Raw genomic sequence first — 18,101 nt, 5'->3', positions numbered from 1 at the left:
AGAGGGGCGGGGTCCCTCCTGCCGAGGGGTGAAAAGATGTGCAAAATAACGCTTCCCAGTTGCTGAGTGTTTCCTGTGTGCCAGTGCTGAGCTAAGGACTTTATCGTATGCGCATCTGCACATCGTGTTTGATCCTCGTAGGAACTGATGAGGACACGGGGACAGAGCCGGGAGGTGATTTCCCACAGCCTGCAGCCAGGGGACAATGGCCTGGAGTGCAGCCACAGATCTCTCCGACCCCAGAGCTGGCTCTCTGGGTCTGCTGCCCTCCGCCCTCCGCTCTGCCTGCTTGGCCTGGGGGGCAGGCCGGGAGCAGCCTCCGGCAACCAGGAGTGAAGCCCTGCTGCAGTCTGACTTCTCCCCTGGGTAATGAGGTCAGGCTGCAGGGTTTGGTCCTGGTCATGCTGGAGCAGGCTGCCCGGCCCGAGGCCTCTCACTCTCACCCTGACCGCACATGCTGACTCTGGTTCTCTAAGTCCTGCCTCACCCACGCCCAGTAATTAGGACTCATGGCCTTATCCAGAAAGCCCCAGCCTCAGTCAGAGGATAAAGGCAGAGGACCAGACTACACAACTGGTTTCTTAAGACGCTTGGGATTTCTCCTTTCTGTGATGGTGGATTCACTTAACTGAGACCAGCCTGTACAACAAGAACAAAATAGACCAAATATTCCTGCAGGCATCCGAGGAGCCAGGACGTGTGGCCAAGGTCTGGCAGTCATTGCAGCCCAGCACACGTGTCACCGCCTCAGGAGCCACAGAGGGGACCTTGGCAGCATTCCATGTTTCTACTGGGACTCCTGAAAGGCTACACGAAGGCATAGGGTGAGCCATAAGTAGACCAGTCTTCGAATAGACGCCTGAATTCCAGTCAGCTCAGTCCCAGATGGGATTCAGGTGATCGATCTGCCCTTATCCCAGCTGCCTGCTAAGAAACAAAAGTAAACCAGAGCCTCAAATTATCTCAACAGTTTTCCATACACAGTCACCAGAATTTCAGTCTAAAATTGCCGGAACTGATTAGGAACAAAAGCAGATAGTAGAAACAGACCCACCAGAGGTCTATATTTTGGAGTCATCAGACACTCACTTTAATATGATTCATTTGTACAAGATACTAAATGGCAGTTTTTCCAAATCAAATAATTTCATCAACATAGATCACATGGGCTCCCCTGGTGGCACAGTGGTTGCGAGTCTGCCTGCCGATGAAGGGGACGCGGGTTCGTGCCCTGGTCTGGGAGGATCCCACATGCTGCGGAGCGGCTGGGCCCGTGAGCCGTGGCCGCTGAGCCTGCGCGTCCGGAGCCTGTGCTCCGCAACGGGAGAGGCCACAACAGTGAGAGGCCCACGTACCGCAAAAAAAAAAAAAGAAAAGATAGATCACATTCTAGGCCATAAAACACAGCTTAACAAATTAAAAGAAAAGAAATAATACAGTATCTGCTCTCAGACCACAATGGAATTAAACTAGAAACCAGTAACAGAAAGATAGCTGGAAAACCCCCAGATACTTGCAGGTTAAACAACACACTTCTGAATATCACATGGGTCAAAGAAGAAATCTCAAGAGAAATTTTAAACTATTTTGAACTGAATAAAAATGAAAACACAACTTAAAATTTGTGGGGTGTGATAAAGGCAGTACTTAGAGGGAAATTTATATCAGTGCATATATTAGAAAAGTGCATATATTAGAAAAGAAGAAAGATCTAAAATCAATCATCCAAGTTTTCATTCTCGGAAACTAGGAGAAGATGAGCAAATTAAGTACAAAGTAAGCAGAAGAAAAGATAGATATTAAAAATTAGAGCAGAAATCAATGAAATTGAAATAGGAAATTAATGGAAAAAAATCAATGAAATGAAAACCTGGTTCTTTGAAATGATGAATAAAACCAATAAGCAGTAAGTAGCCCGTCTAAGAAAAAGAGAGAAAGGACACAAATTATTAATATCAGGAATGAAAGAAGCGATATCACTAAAGATTCCTTGGACATTAGAAAGAAAATACAGGGCATTCCCTGGTGGTCCAGTGGTTGGGACTCTGCGCCTTCACTGCTGAGGGCCCCAGGTTCGATCCTTGGTCAGGGAACTAGGATCCCGCAAGCTGCATGGCCAAAAAAACAGAAATAAAAATAAAGAAAATACAGGGATGCTATGAACAGCCCTGTGCACACAGACTTGATAACCTGGGTGAAATAAACCAATTCTTTAAAAGACACAGTCTGCCAAAACTCATATAACAAGAAATAGACAATCTGAATAGGTCTACATGTGTTAAAGAAGTTGAATCAATAATTAATAATCTTCCAAAACAGAAAGGACCAGGCCCAGATGGGTTCACTGGTGAGTTCTACCAAACATTTATGGAAGAAATTATAGCAGTTCTCTACAGTCTCTTTCAAAGGATAGAAGCAGAGGGAATACTTCCTAACTCATTCTATGAGGTCAGTATTACGCTAATATCAAAATTAGAAAAACACATTACAAGAAAATTACAGACCAGTCTCTCTCATGAACATGGATATAAAAATCCTCAACAAAATATTAGCAAATCAAATCCACCACTGTATAGAAAGAATTACACACCATGACCAAGTGGGATTTATCCTAGTTATGCAAGGTTGGTTCAACATTTGAGAATCAGTAATACTCCATTACATCAATAGGCCAAAGAAGAAAAATCCATGATCGTATCAGCCGATGCAGAAAAAGCATTTGGCAAAAATCCAACACCCATTCATGATTTAAAAAAAAAAAACCCTCAGTAAACTAGGAACTAGAGAGGAACTTCCTTAACCTGATGAAGAATTTCTATAAAAAATTTACAGCCAACGTCACACTTAGGAGTGAGAAGGTCAAAGCTTTCCCACTAAGACCAGGAGCAAGACGAGGGTTTCCCTTCTGACCTCTGCTTTTCAGCATCGTATTGGAAGTCCTTGCTAATGCAGTAACACAAGAAAAAGAAATAAAAGGTATACGGATTGGGAAGGAAAAAATAAAACTGTCCCTGTCTACAGATGACATGATCATCTATGTAGAAAATCCTAAAGAATTGACAAACTCCTAGAACTAAGTGATTATAGCAAGGTTGTAGGATATAAGCTAAACATACAGAAGTCAATTGCTTTCCTATATACTAGCAATGAACAAGTGGAATTTGAAGTTAAAATCAATAGCATTGACATTAATATCCCCCCCCAAATGAAACAGGTATAAATCTAACAAAATATGTGAAAAATCTATGTGAGAAAAACTGTAAAATTCTGATGAAAGATATCAAGGGAGAACTAAATAAATGGAGTAAGATGTCACCTCTTCCCAACTTGATCTATATGTTCAGTGCAGTCTCAGTCAGCATCCCAGCAGGTTGTTCTGTGGATATTGACAAAGCGATAATAAAATTTCTATGGAAAACACACCATTGTAAAGCAATTATACTCCAATAAAGATGTTAAAAAAAATTTCTATGGAGAGGCAAAAGATACAGAACAGCCAACACAATATTCAAGGAGAACAAAGTTGGAGGAATAATACTACCCGAGCTCAAGACTTACTATAAAGCTACCATCATCACGACAGTGTGGTATTGGTAAAAGAATAGATGGATAAATAGAATAGACTGGAGAAACAACCAATAGACGCCCATAAATATAGTCAAGTAATCTTTGACAAAGGGGCAAAGGCAATGCAACGGAGCAAAGATGGTCTCTTCAACAGATGGTGCTGGAACAACTGAACGTTCACAGGCAAGAAAATGAATCTGGACACATTCCTTACACCCTTCATGGAAATTAACTCAAAATGGATCACAGACCTAAATGTAAAACACAAAACTAACTCCTAGAAGGTAATGGAGGAGAAAACCCAGATGACCTTGGGTTTGGCAGTGACTTTTTAGGTACAACGTCCAAGGGATGATTCATGAAAGAAACAATTGATAAGCCGGACTTCATTAAAATTAAAAATTTCTGCTCTGCGAAAGACAGTGTCAAGCGAATGAGCAGACAAGCCATAGACTGGGAGAAAATGTTTGCAAAAGACACAAATGATAAAGGACTGTTATCTGAAATATACAAAGAACTCTTAAACCCCAGCAGTAAGAAAACAACCTGATTTTAAAATGGGCCAAAGGGACTCCCCTCGTGGCACAGTGGTTAAGAATCCACCCGCCACTGCAGGGGACACGGGTTCAAGCCCTGGTCCGGGAAGATCCCACATGCCACAGAGCAACTAAGCCCGTGCGCCACAACTACTGAGCCTGTGTTCTAGAGCCCGCGAGCCACAACTACTGAGCCCACGCACCTAGAGCCCGTGCTCCACAACTACTGAGCCTTGCTCTAGAGCCCACGAGCCACAGCTACTGAGCCCACGAGCCACAACTACTGAGCCCGCGTGCCTAGAGCCCGTGCTCCGCAACAGGAGAAGCCACCACAACGGGAAGCCCGCGCACCGCAACGAAGAGTACCCCGGCTCGCTGCAACTAGAGAAAGCCCGCACACAGCAACAAAGATCCAATGCGGCCAACAAATAAATAAATAAATAAATAATGTAAAAGGAAAATCTTTAAAGCAGCCAGGAGTCTCTTGGGGTGGGGGAGCAGGTGGCAGAGGATAGCTCCACTCATCTCTCTGGGACTTGGTCTGGCCCGTCGGGGCTGGTACAGCTGTGGGACGTGGTGCAGACCTTCAGTGGGCGGATATGGTGTGTGGTCAAGTCCGTGTATCCCGAGGGGCAGTGTCACTCATGTCACCAGGCAAGTGAGGCTCAGAAGAGGCTGAGCGTCTTGGGTGGCCCCCTGCGCTCGGTGGCGGGGCCGTGATTTGGGCCCCACAGCTCCCCAGCTCTCCCTTAGCCTGATGCAGGCTTTCTCAGGAACTGGGGGACAGTTTTATCGTCTCTGTCAGGTGCAGAGTACCGACTGTGTGTGTGGTTAGTCAGAGGAGGGCAGTTAGCCTTTTTGGAGTTCACAGGAGCCTCTGTGGTTGAAATCCAAGGCCTGAGATGCTGATGCACAAGGGATGTGTTGGCCACCCCTGGTAGGAACACAGGCAGGTGCCGAGGCCGGGAGTGAGGCCTGCAGGCCAGTACTCATAGATTCCAAAGCCAGAGAGGCCCCTGGGAGGTCCCCCTCCTGGCTCTTCCTTACAGAAATAGTTCTGTGCCTGGTTCTAGCGTGGGACCAGAGCAGAGACACTCACAGAGGCCCTGGCAGGGAGTGTTGCCGTGGGCAGCAGCTGGGGTCTGGGGGAAGCTCCCGGATCAGGAGAGCCCCCAGAGGGGAAGGCTGCAGGGAAATGTGTGAGGGGAGTTCCCAGGCCAGGAGGGCAGCTTACTCGAGGCTGCAGTGACCAGAGGTCAGGGCCTATGAAGAGTGCAGAGCCCGCTGCTGGGAGCCCCAGGAGGCACCAGGCCCCCACAGCCTGCAGCCCCCGGGGGGCGGGTTTGAAGAGGACAGTGAGAAATGACCAGGCCTCTGGGCCCTGACCTCAGACACCCATGAGGTCAGCAGGTGGGTAATGGGTCCAGGCTGGCAAAGGGGTCAGATTTCCTCCTCTCCTCGGTAACCTGTTCCCCCCAGGACCTCCTCAGGTAACCTGACCCCCCCAAGACCTCCCTGGGTAACCTGTTCCCCCCCAGGACTTCCCCAGGTAACCTGCCCCCACCAGGACCTCCCTGGGTAACCTGCCCCCCCCAAGTCCTCCCTGGGTAACCTGTTCCCCCCAGGACTTCCCCAGGTAACCTGCCCACCCCCAGGACCTCCCCAGGTAACCTGTACTGCACCGCCCCCCCCCGCCCCCACCAGGACCTCCTCGCTCCGCTGGAACTCGGGCACCAAGGAGCGCATGCTCATCAAAGTTGCCGACAGGGAGCCCAGCTTCCTTTCCCCCCAGGGCAACGGCTACCCCCTGGACAGCCAGCCCAGGGGTCGCTCCCGCAGACCCTCTGGGGGACAGCACTCGCCCAGCCTACAGACCTTCACCTCCGACGCGGACGGCCCTGTCTTCTTCTCAGAGCGGAGGCCGTCACCCTTCCTGAAGAGGGCTGAGCTGGGGAGCTGCTCCCCACTGCTGGCCCAGCCCCGCAAGCCCGCCGCCGACTCTCAGCCGTCCTCCCCGCGTTACGCCTACGAGCCCCCCCTCTACGAAGAGCCCCCCGTGGAGTACCAGGCCCCCATCTATGACGAGCCCCCCATGGATGTGCAGTTTGAGGCCGGCGGGGGCTATCAGGCCAGCTCGCCTCGGCGGTCTCCCAGCCGCAAGCCGCCCAAGCAGGCCTCGGCGTCGCCCTACCAGCAGCTGGTGCTCACCAGGCAGAAGTGCCCCGAGCGCTACCTGAGCCTGGAGTACAGCCCGGCTGGCAAGGAGTATGTCCGCCAGCTGGTGTATGTGGAGCAGGCCGGCTCTAGCCCCAAGCTGCGCGCGGGCCCGAGGCACAAGTACTCGCCCCACCCAGGCGGCGGCTCCCTCTCCCTGCAGCCCAGCCCTTGCCTGCTGCGCGACCAGCGCCTGGGGGTCACATCCGGGGACTACAGCAGCATGGAGGGGCCCGAGCTGCGGTCCGCCCAGCCGCCCATGCCACTACCCCAGGCCCAGGACGATGCCATGTCCTGGTCCAGCCAGCAGGACACCATGTCCTCGACGGGCTGCTCCCCCAGCACACGAAAGAGGAAGAGCAGGAACCCCTCTGCGTGCCACACCCCCAGCGCCCTGCCCACCGAGGGCCCCGGGGACCGCGACCCGCTTGGCCAGCAGCCCCTGACCGAGGAGCGGCCCCTGTGCGGCCCCAGCCTGGCGCCCACAAGGCGTGCAGAGGGCGAGGCGCGTGAGGGGGACGGGACCCGGGGCGAGGCCGAGCCCTTCCTGGCTCAGGCCCGGCTGGCCTGGGAGGCACAGCAGGCCCGCTTGCACATGAAGCAGAGGGGCAGCTGGGACTCACAGCAGGACGGCTCGGGCTACGAGAGCGACGGGGCCGTGCCGCTGCCCATGCCTGGGCCTGTGGTGCGCGCCTTCAGCGAGGATGAGGCGCTGGCCCAGCAGGAGAGCAAAAAGCACTGGCAGAGGGCCGCCTCGGACCGGCTCGCCTTCCCCCAGGCCCTGCTCGAGAAGAGCGTGTCTGTGCAGACCAGCCTGGCCTCCCCGGAGCCCTACCTCCACCCCTCTCAGGTAGGGGCCGGGCCGCGGCCGGGTCCCCGGGCAGGGGTGGTGTGGCTTCACAGTTCCCAGCAGGCGTGAGTGAGGACAGACGGTAGATGCCCCCCAGGCCTCTGCCAGCACGGGGGTCTCTTACCTCGGCTGCTGGCCAGGCCCCGCAGTGCTGCCACGTCACCAGGGGGCTAGAGGCCATGTCCTGATTCCAGGCCACAGAGGCCGCCACCTGCCCACTGAGCCCTGAGCCTCTGTTCTTCCACCTGTGAATGGCTCTCGGGTGAGGAGCTGTGCAGGTAGAGCACCAGGCGCTCCTTGGGTGCTCAGAGCCTGGGGCCAGGACACATTCAGCAAGCCCCAGGTGGCTCCCAGAACCCCACACTGCAGCTGGAGCCAAGGCAGAAGCCCAGCCTGCGGTGTCTTCCCTGCTCAGTGCTGGGCGTGGGCATCCATCAGGCCCTCGGGATCCTTGTGCACCTGCTGTCCCGGTTGCGTGCAAGGAGCATGGTGCCCAGGGCTTGGTGTGGCCCAGTATCCTCGTTCTCACCTCCTGGTCCCTGACCTTTCACACCAGTCTGCTGCCTGAAGCCAAGGCTGAGGGTCTGCCCTGGCCTCTGCTCAGAGCTGGCAGTGGCCACAGGGCCTCCCGGGGTCAGGATCCTCATGTCCACCCCCAGTCCTGGTGGGGAAGACATGCCCAAGAACTACGGCATCTTAGGTGGCCAGCATTCCCCGGGGCACTTAGTGTTCCTCCAGACTGGAGAGCTCAGAGCAGCATTTCTGTCTGTGGCTTGTAACACAGGAGGACATCAGGACAGATGGGAAGAGGCGGGGGGGCAGGTGGTAGGTGGAGTGTGAACAGCTGCATCCTGGGGCACCCAGCTCCCAGCGTGTGACCTGGACAGCAGGACACGTGGGCTCCAGGGGCCTGATGGAGGTCCACTCCTGGCGCTGCCCAGGGAGGTACCTTCCCTGCTTTCAAGACCAAGGGTTGGGGAGGCCAGCACGGGTTTGGGGACGAGAGCCCACCTCCCAGACAGAGGGGACAGGAGCCCCTAAAGAGTGTTGGGTGAGGGGCTGTTATCTGAGTGCAGGTACGTGGAGGCTGTTGGTGGTGGGGGTGGGGGTGGGGGTGCGGCTTGGGGCAACGCTCTCCCTTCCCAGCATCATGGGAGCGGAGGGCCGCAGCCCACGGCCCTCTCAGGCCTGGCTCTGCCCCTCTGCATGGCGTCGCTCTTCCCGATGCCTGAGACTCCAAACGCGATCTTTGTTGGGGAAAAGGGTGCAGCCGTTGTGGCCCAGAGACATTTGTTTCTCTGTCAAATGTTACATCTGGGGGTTTCTGCTGCTTTGTGGGGCTGACCTTCCATCTGAACCAGCAGAAGCCAAACAGCCGCGGCAAGGCCAGTAGGAGGCAGCACCTTCCTGCATCCACGCACGGTCCAGCTCCCTGCCTGGGGAGAGCCCTGTGAGCACTGGGGATGCAGCGTCCCTGGGCCCTCTCCTACCTGGGGCTACGGCAGCCCAAGAAGCTGACGAGACACATGCGCGGCTCCCTCCTGCCCCCAGACCCATGCTGGCCACCCCCAAACCTCGGTCTCCAGACCAGGGCAGGCACCTCCCGGAGGCCAAGCCCGCAGGGTAAAAGTCAGAGGGAGGGCTTCTCTGGGTCCCTGTTAGACCAGTACAAGGTGCAGAGCTGGAAGCCCAGGCCCGGCCTCACCCCACCCCACCCCACCCAACCCAGGCCTCTTTCCTACAGCAGCTTCAGGTCCCGCTTGGGGTAGGGGGGCCACATCTCTCACCTGGCTGGGTCACGTGGGGCCCCCACCCGCTCACAGCCCCCCTGTCCTCCCCAGTCTGAGGACCTCGGCACCTGCGCCCAGTTCGAGAGCAGCCGGCAGACCCGGAGCGTGATGCCCAGCGCCAGCTGCGTGTTCCCCACCTTCACACTTCGCAAGCCGTCCTCGGAGACCGACATCGAGAACTGGGCCTCCAAGCACTTCAACAAACACACACAGGGCCTCTTCCGGCGGAAGGTGTCCATTGCCAACATGCTGGCATGGAGCAGCGAGTCTATCAAGAAGCCCATGATCGTGACCAGCGACCGCCACGTGAAGAAGGAGGCCTGTGAGGTCTTCAAGCTGATCCAGATGTACATGGGCGACCGGCGCGCCAAGGCCGACCCACTGCACGTGGCCCTGGAGATCGCCACCAAGGGCTGGAGCGTGCAGGGCCTGCGGGACGAGCTCTACATCCAGCTGTGCCGGCAGACCACCGAGAACTTCCGCCTCGAGAGCCTGGCCCGCGGCTGGGAGCTCATGGCCATCTGTCTGGCCTTCTTCCCGCCCACGCCCAAGTTCCACTCCTACCTGGAGGGCTACATCTACCGGCACATGGACCCCGTCAACGACACCAAAGGTAAGACCCAGACAGGACCCCTGGGCTCTGCCACCAGCTCAAGTACAGGCTGCGGCTAGAGCTTCCGTCTGCGCTGGGTGGCACCTGGCAGCAGCAGGTACACAAACACAGCATCTCCCGGAGGGGCACATCCTTGGCCTCCACCGGGATGCGGGGTCCTCAGGCAGCCCCTTCTCGGCACTGAGGCCCTGAGAAGAGCCACAGGCAGTTGTGGCACAGGGTCCCTCCCTGGCCACGGGCTGACAAGTGGGGGTCTGCTTGAGGACCCATTGCACCCATGTCTCCGCCAGCCGGCATCCACTCCACTCTGAGGCTACCGTCCTGGTCACCCTGCCTGACGAGGGCAGGGAGGCCAGTCAGCCTGTGTGCACTTAGAGCGTTTGCCCTGGCCAGGCTCGCACTATGCCTTGTGGCCATCGCAGGGGGGGCTTCTGAGGGCGGTGAGGGACATGGGCGCCCTGGCCCAGCGTTGGGTCTGAGGGGTCTGTGCCATAGGCTGTTGAGGTGCTGTGAGCTGAGCTGGCCTGAGCCGCCTCAGGCGTTCAGAGGTTGGGACCACCATGGACAGCAGCCTGCTGACGGCTGCCTGGGGTTCCTGAAGGCCATGCGTCAGGTCTGTGTGGGCCCCGGCTTGGCCTTCCTTGGGGAGGACTCTGGGCCACGGTCCCGCCAGCCCGGTGGTGCTCGCCTTGGGCTGGGCAGAGTGAGCATGGGGGTGGAGCTGCAGGCAGCGCCTGCCAGCGCAGCAGGCCGTCTGCCGCCCCGTGTCCGTGTCCGTGAGTGTCTGCCGTGCCCAAGATTGCTCGGTGGGAGCGGCCATCCATGCTGGTCTAGCCAGGGCTTTGCCCCAGCCCAGGTGTGGGGGGCTGAGGCCTGTGCACACAGTGATGAGGGCTGCAGGGCAGTGGGGGGCCCGGGGAAGGTGTGTGAAGCATAGGCACCGTCCAGCACACCAAGCGTTTAGGGGCAGATCTTGGAAGCCGTGAAATGTTTGCTCAGGCTTGCAGTTTTTGAAGCAGGATCGCCGAACACTGCAGACGGGTCTCCCCAGGGGGCTCCCTGGACGAAGCGGGCAGCCTGGACCTGCCTCTGTCTTCTCAGACCTTCCCAGGAGCAGGTGGGCCCCCAGTGGCTTCATGGTTCACCTCCGCCTCTTCCAAAAATGTCTTGAAACGTCCCTGCCGTGAGCTGGAGGTTTGGAAGTGTGTGTCCGCCGCTCAGCACACAGCCCTCGGGGGCCCCAGGAGTGCTTGCTGAGTGAAAGGTGAGTGAGCCGCGGACAGAGGCCAGAGGCTCCAGGCTGTGCCCGCTCTGGCTGGGGCGTCCATGGAGAGCTGGACGTTGCGGTTTTGCACGGAGGTTAGTGCACTTTCGCCCTAGTGTCTGTGCGATAGGAGCCAGACTGAGAGAACCGAGCTGCAGCCTGGTAGTCATGGTTTTGAGGCCCCGGTGGTCTCTGCCCACAGACCACGCTGGGTCTGTGTGGTCCCGCTAGCAGGGTTCTGTGTCTGTGGGATCTGGTCTTACATCTGTGGCACAGGGTTGCTCTCCAGCCAAAGCCCTGTCTCCAGCCCTGAGACCCACTTCTGGGTGGGCGTTTTCTGCCAGGCCCTGCTCGTCACTGAGCCCAGAGGAGAGGCCTCGATCTCCCTCCCACCGGCCCCTGTCGAGAACGTGGGTGCCGGCTGCCAGTCAGGAGGGCAGGCCCCATCAGCCCAGAAGACCTAGCCTGTGCTTAGAAAAAGGAAATGCAGTCCATCCTGGGAGCACCAACAGGGGCAGAGCTGAGCTGGCTCCCGTGTGTGGGGCCTCACCCTGAACCACACTGTCTGCCTTGGCCTCAGAAGCTTTTGATTCATCTGCCAGCACGTGTTTGACATCTGCTGTGTGGTCACCACTCCGAGGGAACAAGGTACCGCACAGTGAACCCCAATTCACGTGACCCCACCCCCTGGCTTAGCCTCGGCTTGCACGTGGTCACACCTTTGTACCAGCCACCACCAGGTGACTCCACAGCCTTTCTGCCCTGGACTTCCCTAAGCGTGCTGTCAGCACAGGCATCGCAGGGATGCTCCGCAAAGAGCACACGGGAAGGCTGCAGACCCTGAGGGCTACATGTGCCTTCACAGCAAGACGCTGCCTTCCAGGTGAAGATGGCAGGACGATCACGTGCATTTACTTGCATTCCACCCTGAACTCACGATAAAAGAACAGTGAAGGAATTTTTTAAAGGCAGAAAAAGAAACCTCACAAGGAAATGTAAAATGCTGCAGCCACTATGGAAACAGAATGGCAGTTTCTCAAAGGATTAAAAATAGAATTATCATAGGACTCAGCAATTCCACTTGTGGGTATATACCCAAAAGAATTGAAAGCAGGAGCATGAACAGATATTTGTACACCCATGTTCATAGCAGCATATTCACAATAGTCAAGAGGTAGAAAGCAGCCCAGGTGTCCATTGATGGATGAATAGATAAATAAAGTGTCATCTGTACACATAATGGAATTATTCGGCCGAATAGGGAAGGAACTTCTGGCACAGGCTACAACATGGCTGAATCCTGAAAACATTATGGTGAGTGAGATAAGGCAGACCCAAAAAGACAAATACTGCACAAATCAGACAGATAACTGTATGAGGTCCCTAGAGTAGTCAAGTTCATGCAGAATGGTGGGTGCCATGGGTTACGGGGAGGGAGACATGGAGAGTTGTTTGATTCGTACAGACTTCCCATTTTGGGAGATGAAGAAGTGCTGGAGATGGATGGTGGTGATGATTGCACAGTAATATGAATGTAATTAATACCCTGAACTGTACAATTAAAAATGGTTAAGATAGCAGATTTTATGTTACGTATAATTTATCACAATAAAAAATACTAAAACCCACCAGGACAAAGAGAATGGAAGAGGAAGAACAACTATGCTTTGGAAGCTGAAAAGCATATGGACAAGTGGCTGGAAACTGATTTGGCCGACCAAGAAACGTGGATCCCAAGCAGGTGGTGGGGAAGCTGACAAGTCGAAGCAAGTAGCAAACCCTAAAAAGCGCAGCAGTGGGTGGAGCCAGCTTCCTCCAGCAGTGGTATGGAAGTGGGAGTGACCACGGAGCTGAAAACAAAAGGACTAGTTGAAGGTCTGTATAGGAAGCAAAGCAGCTACAATGGAGTAGGCAAGGTTAAAGACTGCACCCAGAGCATCTGGACTCAGATCTCAGCCACTTTTCCAAAATAGGCCATACTCTGAGCCATAAAACAAGTCTCAATAAAGGTTAAAGAATGTGAGTCATAGGGTGGTCCAGTGGGTAAGACTCCACACTCCCAGTGCAGGGGGTGCGGGTTTGATCCCTGGTCAGGGAAGTAGAACCCACACGCATGCCGCAACTAAGAGTCCACGTGCCGTGACGAAGAAATCCGCGTGCCGCAACTAAGACCCGGCACAGCCAAAATAAATACTAAAAAAAAAAAAAAGAAGAATGTGAGTCATAGAAAGTGTGTTCTCTAACCACAGTGGAATTAAATTGGCAATCAGCAACATAAAGATATCTGGAAAATCCCTGAGTATTTGGAAACTAAAGAACATACTACTGAACAATCCATGGGTCAAATAAAAATGAAAAAGGAAGGTGCAGAGTATTTTGAATTGAAAGAAAATGAAAACAAAACATTAAAATTTGTGTGATGCAGCTAAAGCAGTACTTAGAGGGAAATTTATGGCGCCTAACTGTATTAGGAAATAAATCAGTTACCTCAGCTACTTTAAGAAACTTAAAAAAAAACAGTGAGAGGAAATTATATCAAAAAGTAAGGAGGGGCTTCCCTGGTGGCGCAGTGGTTGAGAGTCCACCTGCTGATGCAGGGGACACGGGTTCGTGCCCCGGTCCGGGAAGATCCCACATGCCGCACAGCGGCTGGGCGCGTGAGCCATGGCCGCTGAGCCTGCGCGTCCGGAGCCTGTGCTCCACAACGGGAGAGGCCACAACGGTGAGAGGCCCACATACCGCAAAAAAAAAAAAAAAAGGATAGTAAGGAAATATTATGAACAACATTATGCCAGTAAATATGACAATTTAGAGGAAATGGACAAATTCCTTGAAAGACACAAACTACCAAAGATCACTCAATAAAAAATAGATAACCAGAAAAATCATATATCTGTTAAAGAAATTGGTACTTTATGAAACTTTCCCACAAAGAAAATTCCAGGCCCAAATGGCTTCACTAGTGAATTCTATCAAATATTTCATTGTTTCTGTAGCAATTAACTCAGAAAATTGAAGTGGAGGGAATATTTCCCAATTCTCTCTATATCAAAATTAGAAAAGGGCATTACCAAAAATTTGAAAGAGAAGCACAGATAGTATCCCTCATGAGGATAGGACAAAAATGAACCGTATTTTAGCAAATTAAATCCAAGAATATATTAAAAGGATAATGCATCTTGAATAAGTGGGGTTTATCTGAGGAATGAAAAGTTGGTTTAACATTCAAAAATCAATCAATGTAATTTGCCATATCAACAGAGTAAAAAAAAAAACATAAGATCATCTCAATAAGTGTAGGAAAAGCATTTGACAAAATCCAACATTCCATTCCTGATTAAAACACTTGGAAGAGAAGGGAGTCTCTTCAACCTCGTATACACATGTATCTTTCCTTGCCCTGTCAGCCTGGGGCCTAGAAGCAGTGACACCCCAAGAGCATTGAGGACACCTGACCCGCAGCTCTTGGTTTCTACCATTTTCCATTAAAAGGAACCAGAGCTGTCTGGAGAAACAGCTGATTCTAAGGCTGGGGTAGGGAATGTACAAGATGCAGTGCCTGAAGGGAGGATGTGCCAGAGGGGAGATGACGGGGCGTGTCACAGGACATGGGTCACAGGACACAGAGCTCCCCGGGGCCAAAGCTGGAGCACTTTAAGGAACAGAATAAAATCATATTGAACTGTAAGCTGACAATGTAAGATGAATGAATGAATGTAAGATGAATGAATATGATATAAATGATTAGATAGATATATGGGACTTCCCTGGTGATCCAGTGGTTAAGACTCCACACTTCCACTGCAGGGGGTGCGGGTTCGATCCCTGGTTGGGGAGCTAAGATCCCCGAATGCCGCGCAATGCGGCCAAAAAAAGAAAGAAAGAAAAAAAGAATTACAAATAATTTATGTAGGTAAGAGGGTCCACCATGAGGGGAGCGTGAATCCCACCTCAGTGTGGGCTGTGTGCCTCGACTTCCTTCCAGAGCACGGGATGGGGGGATGGAGTGTCCGGATCGACAGCGCTGAGTTATTTTGTGCGGGGGGTGTGTGTGTGGGGGGGTGCCCAGGTCAGCCAGAGAGGGGAGCCAGGCCCCTCTCTCTCGCTCAGCACCCACTCAGCCCCTGGAGCGCAGCCACGTAGGAACCAGATGGCTGGGCTGCGGCCCTCTCAGGGGGCTCCCTACCCCTGCCTTTCTGTCGGCCAGCGGGTCATGAGCTGACCACATCCTCTCCCCACTGCCCAGGGGCACGTTCCTGGCACCTCCCCAGCCACACGACCCAGGTGTGCCCACACACCCACCCCTGTGCCCAGGACTCTGAGCGAGACACCCGCCCCCGCCCGGCACTCCCCTCCCCCTCTGGCGGGGCATCAGCCCATCTCCCTCTGAGGAGTCCAGCAGGCTGGGGCAGTGACCTCCCAGCTGCCCAGGGTCAGCCCCGAGCGGGACCGTGTGGGCACGTGTTCCTCTTTGTGTTCTGTGGCCTCACCCTTTGTTTGCTCCCCAGTGACACAGCACATGAAAGCGCTTCTGGAAAGGAACAGTAAGAAGAAGTCCAAGTTGAGAAAGAAACCCAAGCCTTATGTTGAGGAGCCGGATGGTAGGGCCTCTCCCGCAGCCCCTGTGCGCTGCGTCTGCACAGCTCTGCTCTCCGGCCTCGGCCGCCTGGCCTCCTCTCTCTAACCGCTTCTGGGCTGGGGGGACAGCGGGGGGACACTAACCGTCAGGTCTCCTCCTGAGTGGGCTGGAAGCCCAGGTCGTCGACAGGGCTCCTGGGAGAGGCCACACCTGCCCTGCGCCTTTCTCCACGGTACTCAGAACAATTTCCAACGTGCGTGCTGGGTTCTCAGTGGGGCGGGGCCTGCTGGAGGCACGCCGAGGTGAGGGAGTGCCCTGTGGGCAGGTGCCACCCCAGCCCTGACCTCCAGCCGGGCCACCCCTGGGGCTGGGGGCCAAGCCTGGCATTGTTTCCCTGGGGCCCCCAGCACAGCCCACCCCCACCCAAGCTCCAGAGAAGCCCTGTTAGCCCAAGGCTGTGCTCTCCTGGCCAGGAGACCCAGCCGTCCATTTCTGCCCCATGAGCCTCCCTTCTTGGCACCAGGGCCCTGGGACCAGCCCCCATCCCACCTGTACCTGGTTACCCACACTTGCCCCACTCTTCTTCCTGTGAGACTCACCCTGGGCACCCCTTCCTCTGGGAAGCTCTCTGGCTACATGCTAGCCTCACCAGAAGAAGGGGGGCAGCCACAGTCCAGGCTTCCCAGCCGCCCTTGGGGCCCTGTCCTTGGGGAAGGAGCTTTGAGCTCCTGCCTGAGCCCATCCACTGGAGTCCCGATGCAGCAGTGAGGGGGGGCTGGGGGCACAGAGTGCAGGCTCCTGTGGGCCGGGGGTGGTTGGAGCTCCGAGTGGGTCAGAGGAGGGGGCTAGTTCCCCCAGGACCCAGCAGAGTCCGTGCCAAGAGGTGGCAGGTCCTGGCCACACCCAGCAGCCTTCGAGGTTCTTGGCCTGGGCACCTGGCACAGCAGCAGAGGCTCTGGGAGAGCTGCTTTGTCGGTCGCTCTGGGGGCCGCTATCTCTCCGCTATCCCATGCCCTGGCAAGGCCAGAACGGGGCAGTGGACTCAGAGGCCCCCACAGCACCATGTGGGTTTCCCTGGGTTGGCCACGGGCACTCAGACACCCCATAGTCTTGGCCCAGGAGGCTGTGCCCTGGCAGCAGAGGTGCCCCAGCCCTGAGACTCCAGGCACACGAGGCCTCAGTCCTCGGACTCCAGCAGCTGCAGCCCTCAACTGAGCCCTCACTCCATGCCAGACTGAGGTCAGCCCTTCATGGGCACCTGTCCCCATCCTACAGAGAGGAAATAAGGCCTGGAACGGCTGCACCACAATCGCCAGGTGAGAGGTGGTGGCCCAAGGATATTCAGATCACAGCCTGTTGGAGAGGCCGGTTTGGTCCCAGGAAGCCCTGTGACACGAGGTCAGGGCAAGTCTGCCCACGGCCCCGAGCCCAGGGACAGGAGGCTGTCACCCAAGGGAGGGGTGGGCACGCTCCCAGGGTGGGGAAAGCGAGCAGGCGCCGCCCGCTGCCCTGCCGCCAAGCACTCTCTGGGCTCCCGGTGCTCAGGCTGCAGCCCAGGTCCCGTTGGCTTGAGCACCATCCACTCTCCCTGGGCCCAGAGCCTGCCCACGTGGGCCAGTGGCGGAAGGTTCCACGTGCTGTGTCCCAAGCTGGCTGAGTGGTAGCTGCAGCTAGGATTCTCCGTTTGGGTCTGTGGGGCCCCAGGGACCTGAAAGATTCTTCACGGTTTAAACCCCTATAAGAAACGTTTGTTTTCACTTTGATTACTCTAAAACAGACTCCCCTTACCAGTTATAACGACGGAAGTATTTTGCGGTAACTAGAAACAAAAAGGTTTACACGCATCAGACATGTTTGTGTTCTTCACACTGAGGTTCACGGAACCCTGTGTCCTCAGACAACTGCTTCCTTTAAAAAAGACTCTGTTTGTATTTGAGACTTGGGTCCAGAGGCACCCCTCAGGCAGGGAGGCCCAGCAGAGGCAGAGCCTTACAGGGAGCGGGTCTGTCCTGAGCCTGGAGGCACATGGTCGGCCCATCTGTCTGTCCATGGTCTGGGGCAGCCCGGCCCGGATGGCTCCTGTCTTGCTGCTGCTTCCCTTGGCCTGGGCCAGGAAAGATGCGCCACACCTTTCAGACCCTCCCTGGTTGGGGCCTCCTCCCCACTCCCTCTCCCCCCTCCTCCCTTTGCCTCCAGCCCCCCCAGCCCCATCCCCCGCCCCAGCACACCGTATCTGGAAAGACCCGTGGCCTGAGGTCTTTGCCCTCGGATTGCTGGCCCTGCCACCCTCCATGACCACCAGCTAGAACTTCTGCTTTCAGGGGTGAGGTTTTAGAAAGCCCCCTCCCTTGAGAAAGGAGACAATTCCTCCTGTCACCTTCAGCCCTCAGGCAGAGTCACCATGTGGTCCTTCCCCAGCATTGCCCTCCCAGCGAAACCCAGGCTCAGGGCACAGGGCATCCCCTCCACACTCATGCCCCTCCCAAGTGAGCCAGGCCCTGGGCCTCCCTCTCCCTGACCCCCACCCAGGCAGCCTTCGACCAAGCAGGCATGAGATCCTGTGGGCTAAGGCCTCTCCCTGGGCTGCCCAGGGCCTCTGGCTGGAAGCTGGGCTGCAAGAGAGCTGGGCCTGCTGCCCAGCCCCTCGCAAAGCTCCCTCCTCCAGTGCTGGCTCAAGGCGATGGGCAC

The 18,101-nt window shown here is 55.3% G+C and overlaps 1 protein-coding gene across 14 annotated transcripts in view; it reads left to right on the top strand.

Annotated features, from left to right (window-relative positions):
• The window catches only part of ARHGAP39 (Rho GTPase activating protein 39), a 73,372-nt gene that overhangs the window by 50,969 nt on the left and 4,302 nt on the right, over positions 1 to 18,101 (top strand). For all 14 annotated transcript variants that reach the window (XR_003438307.1, XR_003438308.1, XM_027132146.1 and 11 more), the window contains 3 exons: positions 5,808 to 7,167; positions 9,009 to 9,570; positions 15,343 to 15,435. Coding sequence is in view for 12 of the 14 variants with exons in the window: in XM_027132146.1 (XP_026987947.1) it covers positions 5,808 to 7,167; positions 9,009 to 9,570; positions 15,343 to 15,435 (2,015 nt within the window). In the remaining 2 variants the exon portion in view is untranslated. The remainder of the gene's footprint in view (positions 1 to 5,807; positions 7,168 to 9,008; positions 9,571 to 15,342; positions 15,436 to 18,101) is intronic.

The sequence above is a fragment of the Aethalodelphis obliquidens genome, unplaced genomic scaffold, assembly GCF_003676395.1.
Source record: "Aethalodelphis obliquidens isolate GAN/ISIS:26980383/991018 unplaced genomic scaffold, ASM367639v1 scaffold41, whole genome shotgun sequence".
In the NCBI taxonomy this organism is placed as follows: Eukaryota; Metazoa; Chordata; class Mammalia; order Artiodactyla; family Delphinidae; genus Aethalodelphis; species Aethalodelphis obliquidens.
Note: the sequence above shows the minus strand (reverse complement) of the source record. Positions and strands in the feature narration are given on the sequence as shown.